The following is a 15,141-nucleotide window of genomic DNA, read 5'->3' as shown; positions in this document are numbered from 1 at the left end:
CATTTTATAGTAAGGCCAAACGGTATACGTTCGACGAAGAGTTTCGTGGTCGAGCTGGCCACGAACAACGGGCGTGCACACCACCCCGTTGTCTCGTGGTGGCTCGTTTTTGTGGTGGCTCGATATCGGGGCAACGAAGTCGCACGGCCAATGAGATTAAGATGCAAAAATTTGACCGTTGTCTAGCCGTTGAACGGCTAGTTTTGTAAAAAAAAAAATAAATAAATAAATAAACAATTTATTTACCTATAAATACCACATTTTTACTCCTTATTTTTTACACCATTCTTTTCTTTCTCTATACACAAACTACACACTACATCTTCACAACCAAAAATCATGGATCCCAACCAAAATACCCCTCCAAACTACCGAAATCGCAAACCCGATAACGCTTTTGCGTTAGATACAACACCTCGACAATTCCCGACTATGGAGTCACCTCAAGGCGGTTTTATCAATCTACTTCAAAGTGGTTCCCCTATCCAACAAACACCACTTTTCCAACAACAGTATCAACCTTTTCCGGCTTTCCAACAACAACAAATGCAATAACAATACCAACAATTTCAACAATTCCAACAACTACAACAACTCCAACAACAATTGTCACAACAACAACCACAAATTTCACAACCACCAAGCTCACAACCACCACTTTCGCCGGATTTTGTTCCGGAAACGCAACCTTCACCACCACCTCAACCAAAAAAGAAAAAAGGAAAAAAACTGGCCCGACCCACTACCACCCAAGAAAGGGTCCCATGGACAAAAGAAGAAGAAGAAAAGTTAGCGGAGGCATGGGTGGCAGCTTCCGAAGATCCAATTGTAGGAGATGGCCAGCCTTACGGAAGTTTTTGGGAAAAAGTCCGAGCCATTTTTTACGAGTTAATGGAAAGTGAAACTCGAAATGCCGATCAAATTACGTCGAAATGGCGAGATATTCGACTAAAATGCACCGAGTTTGGAGGAATCTACAACAACCTCCTAAACATACGCAAAAGCGGCTCGAACGATTTTGATGTTTTCAAGGCGGCCATGGACCAATTTGAAAAAACAACGCCAACACGCAAAGCTTTTCCGTATATGAAACCGTGGCTAAAATTGAAAGACGCCCCAAAATGGAAAGAGCAAACGGAAGGAAGTTCCCAATCTTCCGGTTCAAAGCGTTCGAGAAACCCCGATGGAACTTCTCAACAATCGGACGGCCGAACACACATCGACATCAACGACGATCCGATAGATCTTGAAAACGACCAACCTCTTCGTCGGCCCGTTGGAAGAAATAAAGCAAAAAAAGCAGCGTCAACATCTTCGAATTCTAGTGTTATGGATATGTTTGGCGATAAATTTGATCGATATGTGCAACTTCAAGAAACGAAGGCCGAGGTGATGACTCGGATGGAACAAAAAATGATCGAAGCACAAACATCATTTCAAGAGGCACAAGAGACACTCCAAACAAAAACCGATATGAAAATCTTGAAAATGAAAGCGGACGACCTTGAGGGCGAAGACTTGGAACTTTTCCAAGCAATGAAAGAGTCGGTTCGAGCCCGACGTAGGCGTAGGGGGTAGTTTATTTTATTTATGGTTGGAAATTTTAGTTTTTTTAATGTTTTTTTTTATTTTTTTTTAAATTTAACTAATGTAATTTTTATTTTGATTGTTATTTTTATTTTATTTTTTAATTTCAATTAATTTAGTTTTTATTTAATGTAATTTGGTATTTTAATTTAATGGAAAAACTAGTATTAAAAAAATGTTTTTAATGTATTTTTGAATTAAATTTAAATAAAAAAATGAGGTGGAGTTGTGTGTTTAGTAGTAAGTATCCCATGTTAGTGATAGTGGAATGTGGTGCTAATGTGGCACCCACCACATATGCGGTATGTGGTGGGTATAACGGATGGTCTAATTAAGGTTAAGTATCAAAATAATAATGTACTTTTAATTGCCAACATTCCTTAATTTTCATCATAGAGAAGTTTCTGTCCTGAATCAACATATTTGTTTATTTATTTACATCCATTTTAATAGTAAAACCGCCGTTAAAATCTTGAAATGTTCATTTTTCACACTGTGGTCAGAGAATGTGTAATCGTAAAGCTGCAAGCGGGGAGGCGCTAATCATTGGCATTTTAGGGATAATGTTGCCTCATTGATACATGAAATATGTGTGCAAATTATAAGAGGGATTCTATGGTTCTTAGGGTTCTTTGTGAGGTACTCAAAGAATTCTTGTGAGGATATTCGATCTCAAGCTCTAGTTTGTTCTCTTGATTTCCATAGATTTCAGACCTACAATAACATGATTACACACCAATGTATGTTTGTTACTTCAAATCCCTTGTGTTAATCTATAGCTAGTCTAGTGCAATTGATGAAATATTGGCGATTATAAGCTTCAATGTTGTTTTGGTTTTTGCTGCATGTTCATAATGGTTATGACTAATTCAAAACCATAAACCATACTTTTCTTGAACCATATTATACCTCTTGATTATCAGAAATTCTCTACACAAATAGTCAGAGCCGGTCCAAACATATATGGGCCCGGGGCGTAAGGAAAAAATGGGCCTTCAAAAACAAATATAATAAAGATTAAAAAAATATCATTTATTATTCAGTATAGACGTTTTCAATTAGCAATAACAAGCAAACAAAATTGTTTATCTTTTGAGATAATTTGAGTTTGAACCAACTTTAGGCCCTAAAAATAATTTAAGTAATAATTTTTTTTTATATATATATACACTACATAGCTTATAAATTTGGGGCCCCTGAAGACGTGGGCCCTGAGCGGTCGCCCAGGTTGCCCACGTCTGGACCGGCACTGCAAATAGTTATGACTAATTCAATCTTGTACAACGATTTTCGCTCTACCATAAAAAGTACTTTTAGTCGATAACATATTGACGTGATTTTGAAAAGGTGGATTTATCAAAGTTTTAGGTGAATTAATTCAAACCATCATGTTCCCTTTTGTTTCTCTGTTCCTTAACTTTTACCTTTATTTCATAAGTATGAATGAGATTGTTTTTTGTTTTTTTTTTGTTATTTAGAAAAAATCAAGTTATGGTTGTTTATTTCTATCAGCCGAATTTTATGGTGTGCAAAAGCTTTCTATTTTTCTGAAAGTGCCAATTGCAACTCCCCAAGATGCACTTACAGACCAAGATTCAATCACTAAGGTTCATTAGGCCATGGGGTATGGGGGAATAATGTTCATATATACTTTTGTTGTTGGAGGTTGTAATTATATATATTTAGTTGTACGTATATATATTATGATTATTATACAAATAATAAATAGAACGATAAAAGTGATATTTATATATATTATTGAAGTATTTTAAAGTTGAACTGTTTTCTTTTCTATTGACTATAAACATACTTTTCGTACAACTTTTTACAACTCATTATCATATATAATTCCAACGATTACCCTTTTTCTATTATGAATTTATGGTATTATCAACAACGACCATATGGGTAAAATATTTTCAAATAGGATAAAAAGAGTAAAATAATAATTTTTGTCATTCCTTATATAATTCACTTTATTATAGTTAGTATGAAACTGATTATCCAAAATTAGTTATCCGTCTCAGAAATAATCATATAAGTATAATCTTAATTACTTTATCTAAACACAAACAACAAAATCAAACAATCATCTTGATACAACAGCCAAACACCCCTTAATGTTACTATAAATAAATAAAAAGTTCTAAAAAATAATAAACCAAGTTAAAATATTCACAAGGTATTTATTTTCGAAGGTATAAATTCTCAGCACTTAGGCCTTATCTAAATTATATACCTCAAGGCCTTATCTAAATTTTATATATGTTATCACTGTATTAAGAAAAATTACGTGTTTTAGAATTTGTCTTATTGAAATTTGTTATTGTCGTGCTTTTGACATTTTGAAAACGCTTGCGTGATAAATTTAGTGACAACTTTTAAAATCTGATATTGGTTTCAAATGAGTTCAAGGTGTAACCGACTTCATTATCTGTATAACATATTTTTATTCCCGTAAACATGTTATACACATTATAAATTCCTTATGTTTCTTTTATTTTTATTTTAATATTCTTGTTGACAAATTCAAATTTTAATTATTGCAAACAATGACTCAATTGAAACAACGTATTTCCACCGACTAATCCCCCCTTTTTCATCATGTTATGTGTCAAACTAAAAGGCCAAATTTAGCACAACACATACACATCCTTCTTACAAATCGATACATCAACTTCTAAACAAATGTTCATATGATTTGAAGGAGAAAAGAAACCAAAAACTACCAAACCATGTTAACTTGTATCAAAATAATATGTTCAAACAAACTCACCCAATGAATGTTGGTATGTATGGGGTATACATATGTTAGTTATCTAATAATTATATCATTTCATGTAACTTTTGTGTAATCTATATGGAATAGTGGTAAAAGTAGACTACTGTTTAGTAATCTTCAAATCTTTAATCTTTAAAACTCTTCAAAACAATTTAAGCGATCAAGATACAACAACTATAAAATTTAATTATTCTTTAATAAATTTATCAAAAGTACCAAAAATAAAAATATATTTCTTGCTTAAAACACTAAAAAATGTACATGATTTAAATGCACATGATGGGCACGTGACAAACACCCAACATGAAAACATCATCTTTCTTATCACGTGAAATATAATTGCCTACATTCATTTGTATACGTATAAGATGAGAAAAAGTATGGCAAATAACATTTGTATCATTTCAATATATATGCTCCGTTTTCTAAAATCTATAACTTTTACGCCCAAAAATATAAATTTAAAATAAAACCTCCGTGTTTTGTCTCGGTCAAGCAAGACTACGTATGTGTACTATACAATAGTGCAAAAATGCCTATTTCCGTGATGACAACGAATCTCGTGGGGTCTGTCTCCGATCAAACTGTGTGCTGTTAAATCTGTCATTCGAACTGTTACAAATGCATCCTGGAAACGGATTTGCGTAAAAGTTCTCTTCTACCCTTGGAGACTCTCCTACTTTCCTCTCGGATGGTGCACCTAGTCGGTCTTTATGAATATTCTTGACTCGAGAACTAAATACGTCCCATGATATCAATCCATTGTCCAATCGATCTATCATTTTTACAAATTGTTGCCTGAAAATCAAAGAAACCATCATTAAGTTATAATGTATGTTTCTGCAAAACAATTATTCTTCCAGCAAACCCTAGTTGGACAGGTACTATCCAAAAACAGTCATGTCATATGTAAATTAGGTATACAACTAGTGCCCACTGCCCACAAGTAGCCAATCCACATTGGAACTGTAACTTCTACGCTGTGACTGTTGAGACTGCAAAATTACCTGTTAGGACTAATCGTTTTACGGAACCCTTCAAACTTCCGATGCCCTTGTACCACCTTCGCCATATTCCCATCATACGTATATACAAACACATCGCTCTCAAGGGCAACAACGTAATCAACCGCGGCAAGACGGTTTTGATAGTTCTTAAATGTATCCAACTCTTCTTGAGTCATAAGTGTGCTATGTGAAAAGACGTTTTTGTACTCATTTCTAAAGGCATCCATGCTTTTACTACCGTATATTTCTCCCGCGACTATGTAAATACTTGTGTTTGCAGGGTACCCCATGGCTTTAAGGAACAAAGCAGCCTCTCTAGGTGACATGGGGCATCCCCCTTGTTGTCTCTTTTCTTTACTGTTTATTTCCTTTTCTTTCCAATGTTTTACACCATATCTCATTGCTCTTAGCTCTTGTGCTTCATCTGTTGTTAAGTTGTGGCTGCAGCCTGTGAACGCAAGCATATCTTTTTCATATCTGCAAAGGTAAATCAAGAATCAGTTTTGACTTTTAGAGTCGAAGGAACCACATTTCATATGCAAAATTAAAGGTCGAATTTATGGCACTCATAAAGATATGCGATAGAAAGAACTGGTTTTAAAAAAGTGTTATGTTTGTCTCCAATCGCGGATTTCGGAGTCGAAAGGGCCACATTCCATCTTCAAAAATGATATCGAATTTCATGTATCGATGCAATTGGAAAGTAATAAGTTTGACTTTGAAAGTCAAACCCAACAAAACTATCATGATTTGAAAAGTTATTACCTTAAATGTAGAGCGATAAAGGGTTCGCCATTGCTTCTTAGTCTTGAAACCAACTTTTTTCCGAGCTCTTCAATCTCCTCAGAGTAACGAAGGGCCTCATAATTGGCTCGACATCTAAGCTTTTGGAAAGATGATGCGAGTCCATTGTTCACAAGTCTTGAATCCGTATGTGTAAATTGAATTACTTTGTGCTTTTTTAACAAAAAAGACATCTCCCCTCTATAGTAACTTGCCTGTATTGATCAATAGATTGATTAAAGTCACAAGAACAAGAGAAAAAAAAAAGGTTTTGGATTTAAATTAGATGATTATATATACACACTTTTGACCATGAAATAGGAGCCTTGAAATGTGGTTTTTTTGTTGCGAATTCAGGTGGTAAAGATTCTATGATCTCAATATCGTCTCTTAGAACTTCCATGAAATGCCTCCAATCGAAAATGTCCTTAAAATCACTTCATAAGAAGAACATTATTAAGATGTGTGGATATATGACGTTTAAAATGTATTTGTAAAAGAATTAATTAATCATTTTATTTCGTACCTCGGATCGGTCCAAAAAGATTGATGATCAAGTGAAGGAAGGACCAGGGTGGCATTCATAATCTTGGCAATAGCAACCATGTCACATATCTATCATGATAATAAGTTAGAGATTTTCCAAAAATAGAAAGTTTTATTTCGTTACACTAATATGAAAATACATAAGAATCTTTTGATCGACAACTCACCCCGGTTCTCATTTGATTTAATCCACCGTTGGCATGAACAAGAAGATACCCATTTGTCGCAGAGTTTGTTTCTATAAGAAAACGAATAAATAGTTTAGAAAATGACATTAATATTCGATTTTGATGGTGAATTATGTGATAAAAACAAGAATAATTTCGACTACTAACTTATACGGTTTTTGGGTCTAACAATGCATTGATGATAGTCATTGCTGTTTGGTTTCATCCAGATTTCTTCAACCTGTGGGATAAAAACAAAGAAATTACACAGGTTAAATCACCCTTCTATATTGCTCCATGTGTCCAAATAAAATTGCGTTTTGTAATTTTTACAATTAAATTAATAATAATCTGTTTTGGAAGTTTATGAGAATCCTGAAAGAAATCTAATAAAAAAATAGCCTCCTATATTCCATTTTTTTTATTATTTAAAAAAATGCGCTTTTAAAGATTAAATTAATAATCTTTTTTGGCATTTTATGACCTCAAAGAAATCTACTTATCTACCCATGATAATAAGAACTTTCCATTCTAACGAGGGTAGAAAGGTAATTTCAGGATCTAGTAGTGGAAAGGCCATAAAAGATAATGGGTAGAAACCCAATTTCAATTTTCACCTTAGCTTGACTTATGGTCAATTGCCAAACGTCAAAATTCTATAAAGACTATATTTCATTGTTGATGCCCACTCCCTTGTTCTTGACCAAATCAAATAAAAAAATATAAATATAATTCCATTAAAATATCCGATGATTTATGATTATAACCCAATAAAAAATTGAACTAAAAATCAATCTCGGTAATTATGATTTTTTCTATATTGGGTTGAGTAGAAACCCAGAAAATATGAAATTTAAAGACTCGATTTTTCAATTTAAATAAACTCGAATCATTAATTAAAATCTAAACCACAAAACCCAGAAGATTTAAGCTCTTAGATCATGATTTTGTATTTCTATAAATCAAAATTCTTCGATTTAAGGATATTTCGAAATAGAAAAAAGGAAATGAGAAAAAGATGTATGCTTACAGAATGCTTCGAGTATTTTTCAAATGCTCTCATGGGCATGGAAGAATCAATGTCTGATAAAACTCTCTGCGCCTTAACGGAATCGCGTTTATAGTCCCTCAAGATGAACATTCCGGCGTTATAACCACCTTCCGCCTCCGCCACGTGACTCCCCGCCATATATGCAGTCTTCAGAAAAACCGTAAAAACCACCAACACAATCAGAAACCCAAACAGGGTACGCCCTAGATTTTTCCCTTGTCTCAAAGACTTCAAAATCCGTTTTTCCGGCGACCCTTTTCGTAGAAAGAAGTAGTTGTTATGGTGGTGGTGGTGGTGGTGGCAAGTGGCGGTACAACACCCTAAACAGTTAACCGTCGTTTCTGAAACATAATCTAAATAACCATTACACTGATACCCATTTGGGGTTTCGGTAGGCGGCGACTCTATCGTCGGAACAACCGGGTCAGGCATTAGTTCCGGTGTACGGCGGCGATGGGTTGACTGTATGCCGATTCTGGGACTGCCGGCGATGGGGTTCGTAGTGGCGCCACCGGTTGACATCCAAAAATAACGATCACACAGAAGAAGAAAAAAGAAGAAATTTAAGGAAATATCGAAACAAACCGCAATGTATCGGATTAAAAACCGGTGATTTGGGCTGTTATGATTTGTGATATTTATAAAATCATTTAGGGTTTATTTTTTTTTTCCTCAGCGTGTGGAATAAAAGTTGAAGAGGGCGGAATACAAGGCTGCCATTTTAGTCCATGTGGCTGCCAAATATGATGTCGTTTGGGTGTATTTATAGTCTCCTCTGTGTCTAACAAAACAGAATATCAGACCAATTCTCTCCAATATTTTTATTTTTTATATAAAAAAAGTTGTTTGTATTATACTTTATTATTTATACCTTGTAAAATTATTTTTTTTATAATAAAAAAGTTGTTAAAGTAATGCCCTACGTGTCCCAGATCATCATTATATCAGGAAAGAAAGTTTTATCTGCCCTTGTGTTAAGGTTGTTATATTTTATTATGGGAACGTTTTATAAAAACATTCTATCTTTAGTGTATATTTAGTTATCATTAGTAATGTTATAAGATATATATGTTTGTTTGGGTGGAAAGTGGAAATTGTGTAACACATATGTTTTTATATGAATTACGGTAAATTTGAAATTGATTTGAATAATTATAAATGCATAATTTTATCTTATATGTTCATATTATAAAGAATATCAGGTTACCGTTAATAACTTATAATAAGGGTAATGATATTTACCGTTTAGTCACCGAATGTATTTTTTTTACCTGATTTATCATTAAACTCTTTTAATATGCTTAAAGAATATATATCAATATAACCATTTATTGTAGGTATAACAAGTTATAGTGACGATTTGAAGAAAAATGGTTAAAAGCTTAATACATGGATACTACACCTCATTTTAAAAGCTTACATGGATATTACGAGAATTCTATTTCATTAGGCTTATTAAATTATGGCACAACTCTACATCCCCTCTACATCCGTCTATGATTTCCTTGTAACAACCAAAAACTTGGATTTGGATGTTTAGAAAGTAAGAAAGAAGTGAACAAGTGAGAAAAATACAAGAAAATTTAATAAGTGACAGTTGGTCAAAAAGCGTAATTTGATCATTTTACATTACCACCAAAGGAAAAAAATTACAATACGATAGTTAGCACTTTTATGTATGTTAATAGAAGTCAACTAATTCATTGGAAATAAATTTTATAGAAATAAGGGCAAATAAGAAGAATTGTGAAAAATAAAATTTCACATAAATGATGAAAGTAGCAACTTTAGAGCTTTGGTAGACTAATCTTGTATCTCTAGATATGTAGACATTCACATCTATCCTATCCTGCTCAAGGTCATCAAGATCAAAATGATTCATTCCTTTGTGACTCACACAACAATAATGACCATAGCACTTAGCTTCCTATTTTTCAATCTCATGCCAAATATATTTTATCCTAATCTATTTTATCATTTCTTAGTCTTGTATGGGATGAATCTTCTCCCGCTTCTGTTTTGTGCAATACATATTGAAATAAATGGATTTTATTTTTTATCTTGTTATTTTGTTTAAATTTATAGTTACAATACGTCCAACATTGCAAAGCTCGAGTTTGCAGCACTTGAAGTTAGTGAGAAAAACTATGTGTCATGGATGATAGATGCAAAAATGCATCTTGAGTCTATGGGAATCTCAAATGCTATATATGAATTTAATAACTTTTTGGCACAAGACAAGGTGAAAGCACAAGTTTTCCTTTGTAAGCATATTGATGAAATGTTGAGATTTGAATATCTTGATATTACTAATCCAAGTATTCTCTGGAATCTATTGAAAGAAAGATTTGATCATCAAAAGGAAGTTATACTTTTAAATGCTAGAGATGCATGGAGAACACTAAGGTTTCAAGACTTCAAGAAAGTAAATGAGTACAACTCAACTTTGTTCATAATATGTTCACAACTCAAGTATTGTGGACAAGAAGTTACTGATGAAGATATATTGGAGAAAACTTACTCCACGTTTCATGCAACAAACATTACCTTGATGCAACAATATCGGTTGCGAAAGTTCACAAGATATTTTGAACTGAATGCATGCCTGCTTGTTGCAGAGCAAAATAATGAGCTCTTGATGAAAAACCATGAATCTCGTCCAACGGGATCAGTAGCACTTCCTGAAGAAAATGCTACAAATACTAATGGTCATTGAAACAATACACGTGAACGAGGGTGTGGTCGTGGTCGAGGACGAGGCCATGACTATTTTAATCGAAACCAAATCCATAATCATAACCACAATTCTGGTTATGGACAAGGTAATAATCGTGGTCGTGACCAGAAAAGGAGTAATTACCAATCTTCACAAAGAAGCAATGTCCATACACAAGACAAGGCCAAAGTAGCAAGGCATGATGCTGGGACATCACAGAAATCTGATGGTTCATGTTATAGATGTGGTAGCACAGGCCATTGGTCAAGGACCTGTCGCACATCTGCACATCTTTGTCAACTAAGAGTCCATTAAAGGAAAAGGAAAAGAAAAAACCTCATTGATAATGTTAAATGCATTCCGCTAACTATTCTGATTTCTACAATGACATGGAAGACATAAACCAAAAATTTCTATTATTGTTCTAGTAAACCTGTTTTTCCATCCTTTGTTTTTCATGTAATGTCTTTCCTACAATAAATGAACTTTCTTTATAATAATTATTTTGATTATGTTTTTTTGGCTTATTAACAACTAGGTGTGACACCCATGTATTACATGGGTTTATTTATAAAAAAAAAAAATATATGAAATTTTAATAATTTAAAAAGTTTGAATTTATAAGAAAAATGAGAAATTTTTTGAATTATTAAAATTAATGAGGCTTTAATGTATTGAATACATTACATATATAAACCCTTTCTAATAAATACCTTACATATATATTACCTTACATATTAAATGTGAAATTTGAATTTAATAAAATGAAAAATACAATAAAGTGACAAGTGGAAAATAGAAAATTTAAAAATTCTAGAAAATACCATGTGTTCAAATAAAAGAGAAGAGGACATGTGGCAAAAAATTTTCATTTATTATAGTAGATGATGCGAAGAATAATTGAGAATACGCATGGGCCCCCATTGAAGGACCAGAAGTTCCCTCAATCTAGTAGTATAAGACCATGTAGATCTTGTTCCGTTGGAAAGTTAATTATAAAACATTCTCCAACGAAAGTTGAAAGGGAGTCACCTAAATTTCTAGAAAGAATTCAAGGTGACATATATAGACCAATTCATCCACCGTCTGGACCATTTGAATACTTTATGGTCCTAATAGATGCATTCAGTAAATGGTCTCATGTTTGCCTATTATCAACTTGTAATATGGCATTTACAAAGTTTATTACTCAAATTATTAAATTAAGAGCACATTTCCCTCATTAATTATACTATCAAACAGGCGAGACTTGATAACGCTAGTGAATTTACTTCACAAGCATTTAATGGCTATTATATGTCTGTAGGAATTGTTGTTGAACATCCAATTGCTCATGTACACACACAAAGTGGTTTAGCTGAATCACTGATTAAACGTCTCCAGCTAATAGAGAGACTATTGATAATGAGGACCAAACTTTCTGCTTCTGTTTGGGGCCATGCAATCTTACATGCTGGATCATTAATACGCAGGAGACCAAATTCGTATAATGTATATTCTCCCCTACAACTTTCTTTTGGTCAAGAGCCAAATATATCCCATTTGCGAATTTTTGAGTGTGCAGTATATGTCCCCATTACACCACCACAACGGAAAAAAAATGTTTCCTCAAAGAAGGTTGGGAATATATGTTGGTTAGGAGTCAGTCTCTATTATAAGATATCTTGAACCTTTAACATGCAACGTTTTCACAGCACGCCTAGCTGATTGCCAATTTGATGAGGCAAATTTCCCATCATTAGGAGGAGAAATGTAACACCCTTAAAAATACAACCCGGAAATTTCATTTTTAAGTTTAACAATCATAAAATAAACCATATTGTTTTTCCCAAAACCATGTAAACATAAAATAGTTTAGTTGTGCAATCCAACGATACATATAAAATCATCATCAGGGTCATAATTCCAACATCACTAATGCGGAAAATCATGGTGTGATGCGATGCGATCAAGCCGACCCTTTCCACTTTGAGTTGGAAGTACCTGAAACCAAAACTAAAAACCGTAAGCACGAAGCTTAGTGAGTTTCCCCCACCATACCACATACAAATCATAAACATACTGTCAAGCATATCTAGGTGCCTGACCTACCCTGATGAGCATACCTAGGTGCTCAACCTACACATGTCAGACATACCAGGGTGTCCGACCTACCCCTGTCAGGCATACATGGGTGCACGACCTACCCATTGGTTTTATTCCAACTGATTACGGGGTCTATTTCACCCCTACCACTACCACATAAATCATATATATTATACATAAGCATCAAACAATACATACCACCTTAATAATTATCACAAAGACAATTAGTAAGTCATATCAATACTAGTGGGACGGCATTTGTGCATTCGACCTCACTGTGTATGCCGAAATCGTACTCCTCAGCTGGCTCGTAACTGCTCTCCCTAAAGCATAATAAATTCCTTAGTCACTCATTGGGCCCTAATAGAACTCCCTTATGGCCCAAACTTCTAATTCATGTCCCAAGGTAAGGTTTCCTAATCCTTAGCCTATTGGGCCTCTTTTTCCTGAGGCCTAACTCTTAATTAAATTAAGGCCCAAGTCCATCCATTTAAGCTTCAAGGCCCAATACCATATATCCTAAGTCAAGGCCCAGAAGCCTTACTCCATAGTAGGTCATGAGGCCCAACATGCTAAGGCCCAAATACCCATTTGACCACTCTGCATGCGTACGTGCAACGTTCTTGGTACGTATGCCCACCGTACACTAGTCTTGACCACTAGGGGGTTCCTTAGAACTCCTTTGAGACTTAATCCATTAATTCCTAATGTCCAAAACATAGATCCAGGTCCTATAAGACGTCCTAGACCAAAAGTTACAAACTTTATGTCTTTGCATGCATGGATGGGGGTTAACACATGATTTAAGTCCTTAATCACACTTTGTAACCATCTAGCACTTGATGGGTTGTATCTTAACCATCAAGGCCCAATTTTTTTGCTCTAAATGCTTCCAAGAACTCAAAAGGACAACTCTTATGGGCTGGAACTACCAGAAACAAGACATCTAAACTATGGAGTCAAATGTCACATAAAACACCCCAAAACTACAACTAAGCATGCAATGGTCAAGTTTGAAGCTTGATACCTCAAATGAGCCAGAAAAGATGCTAAAATCCAAGATCTAAAACTCCTCTCACGTTCTTGCTCCTTCTTCTAACTTCCTCTTCTTCAAAACCACCAAAAATCACCTAAAAGTGCACCAAATTAGCTCATAAAGCATGCAAGAGGTTTAGGGTTTGATTTTTACTATTTAGGGACAATGGAGGCTGAGGGAATGAGGTTTGGGATGGAGTTAATGTCTTTATATATGGTGCAAACCCTAAAATTTAGGGTTTACAACTGGACATGTTATGGCCAACATACGCTTAGGTACGCCCAACGTACGCAAGGCTTCCCCCCTGCTTCGCGCCTCAATCGTGTACGCCGTGTGTACACTAGGTAAACCCAGCGTACGACCTTTCTCCAAGTTACAATATATTATACTTAATTAAATCGAAGGGAAATACCTGGTGAATTGGATGTTACAGGAAAAGAAGATTATAGAAAATGATGTTTCATGACATGAGTCTTCTTTATCATATCTTGACTCTCGCACAAAGCAATGTGAAATGGAAGTTCAAAAGATAATGCAATTCCAGGTAATGGCAAATCAATTGCATGATGCATTTAATGACACGAAAAGGGTGACTAAATCATATACACCGGTTGTCAATGTTCCAGATCGAAAAGAAATTCCATACGGAAAATGTAATGATAAAGTCACTCAAGAGTCTAAAACACACCTGAAGCGTGGAAGACCATTTGGTTATAAGGATAAGAACCCACTGAAAAGAAGAGGAGTAGAAAATGCACTAGATTATGAGTAAAGTGTTCCTAAAGAAACACGAAATATCAAAATTCCCCCCAGGAAAGGGAGATGTTGCACTAAATTATGGTCAAACAAATAGAATATGTGACCAAAATGAAACTGATAAATATAATTACAATATTTTATTATTCAGTTGCATGTGATATTATGAATGATGATCATGAACCACAATCTGTCATTGAATGTCAATGAAGAAATGATGGGGTAGATGGAAGGAGGCTATACAAGTTGAAATTGTAAGATACAAGGCTAGGCTATAGATGGATCTTTGTATGAAACCATTATGGTATAGATGGATCTTCGTATGAAAAAGAAATAAGAAAGAAGATGAAACATCCCAAAAATGCAAGCCAAAACTTTCATTTTTAAATCATTAATAAAACCATAAATCATCCATCATCATGTAACGCCCGTGTTTCTAGGCTAGGCATTAATGATGATGTTATAGTTTAGGTTAACCTTTGTAACCCGTCTTGAAATAATAAAGATGTATTATTTGAGTATTATATCTTTTGTGCTTAATTGTGTGGCTTAAATGAATTAATGATAAAAATAAGCGTCAAAATAAAATGTTAGATAAACCCGATATCTATTAGGGATATGGTAG

The 15,141-nt window shown here is 34.3% G+C and overlaps 3 protein-coding genes across 3 annotated transcripts; 2 read left to right on the top strand and 1 right to left on the bottom strand.

Moving 5' to 3' along the window:
• The first annotated feature begins 339 nt into the window (after positions 1-339).
• Positions 340-1,578, top strand: LOC128128911 (glutathione S-transferase T3-like). Its single transcript, XM_052767661.1, has 2 exons — positions 340-548; positions 645-1,578. The coding sequence occupies exons 1-2, from the start codon at positions 340-342 to the stop codon at positions 1,576-1,578; spliced, it is 1,143 nt and encodes a 380-aa protein (XP_052623621.1).
• Positions 1,579-4,631: 3,053 nt separating this feature from the next.
• Positions 4,632-8,664, bottom strand: LOC111882713 (O-fucosyltransferase 19). The gene is made up of 8 exons (XM_023879079.3): positions 7,903-8,664; positions 7,041-7,113; positions 6,873-6,943; positions 6,686-6,774; positions 6,464-6,596; positions 6,142-6,374; positions 5,377-5,853; positions 4,632-5,167 (listed from the first exon to the last, which is right to left on the bottom strand). The coding sequence occupies exons 1-8, from the start codon at positions 8,443-8,445 to the stop codon at positions 4,906-4,908; spliced, it is 1,881 nt and encodes a 626-aa protein (XP_023734847.1). The 5' UTR covers positions 8,446-8,664; the 3' UTR covers positions 4,632-4,905.
• A 173-nt stretch (positions 8,665-8,837) lies between these two features.
• LOC111882734 (uncharacterized) lies at positions 8,838-10,639 on the top strand. The gene is made up of 2 exons (XM_023879098.1): positions 8,838-8,902; positions 10,009-10,639. Exons 1-2 carry the CDS (start codon positions 8,838-8,840, stop codon positions 10,637-10,639), a joined length of 696 nt encoding a protein of 231 aa, XP_023734866.1.
• Positions 10,640-15,141: the final 4,502 nt, after the last annotated feature.

Source organism: Lactuca sativa, chromosome 9 (genome assembly GCF_002870075.4).
Source record: "Lactuca sativa cultivar Salinas chromosome 9, Lsat_Salinas_v11, whole genome shotgun sequence".
Taxonomy (NCBI): Eukaryota; Viridiplantae; Streptophyta; class Magnoliopsida; order Asterales; family Asteraceae; genus Lactuca; species Lactuca sativa.
The sequence above is the reverse complement of the archived record's forward strand: the minus strand, read 5'-3'. Positions and strand labels throughout refer to the sequence as shown.

Coding starts and splice junctions, on each gene's coding strand:
- LOC128128911 (XM_052767661.1), top strand. CDS start 340: ATGGATCCCAACCAAAATACCCCTCCAAACTACCGAAATCGCAAACCC. Junction 549..644: donor GCTTTCCAACAACAACAAAT/GCAATAACAATA, acceptor ACAACCACCAAG/CTCACAACCACCACTTTCGC.
- LOC111882713 (XM_023879079.3), bottom strand. CDS start 8,445: ATGTCAACCGGTGGCGCCACTACGAACCCCATCGCCGGCAGTCCCAGA. Junction 6,944..7,040: donor TAGACCCAAAAACCGTATAA/GTTAGTAGTCGA, acceptor GTTTTCTTATAG/AAACAAACTCTGCGACAAAT. Junction 6,375..6,463: donor CTCCTATTTCATGGTCAAAA/GTGTGTATATAT, acceptor TGATCAATACAG/GCAAGTTACTATAGAGGGGA.
- LOC111882734 (XM_023879098.1), top strand. CDS start 8,838: ATGCCCTACGTGTCCCAGATCATCATTATATCAGGAAAGAAAGTTTTA. Junction 8,903..10,008: donor TTATCTGCCCTTGTGTTAAG/GTTGTTATATTT, acceptor TTAAATTTATAG/TTACAATACGTCCAACATTG.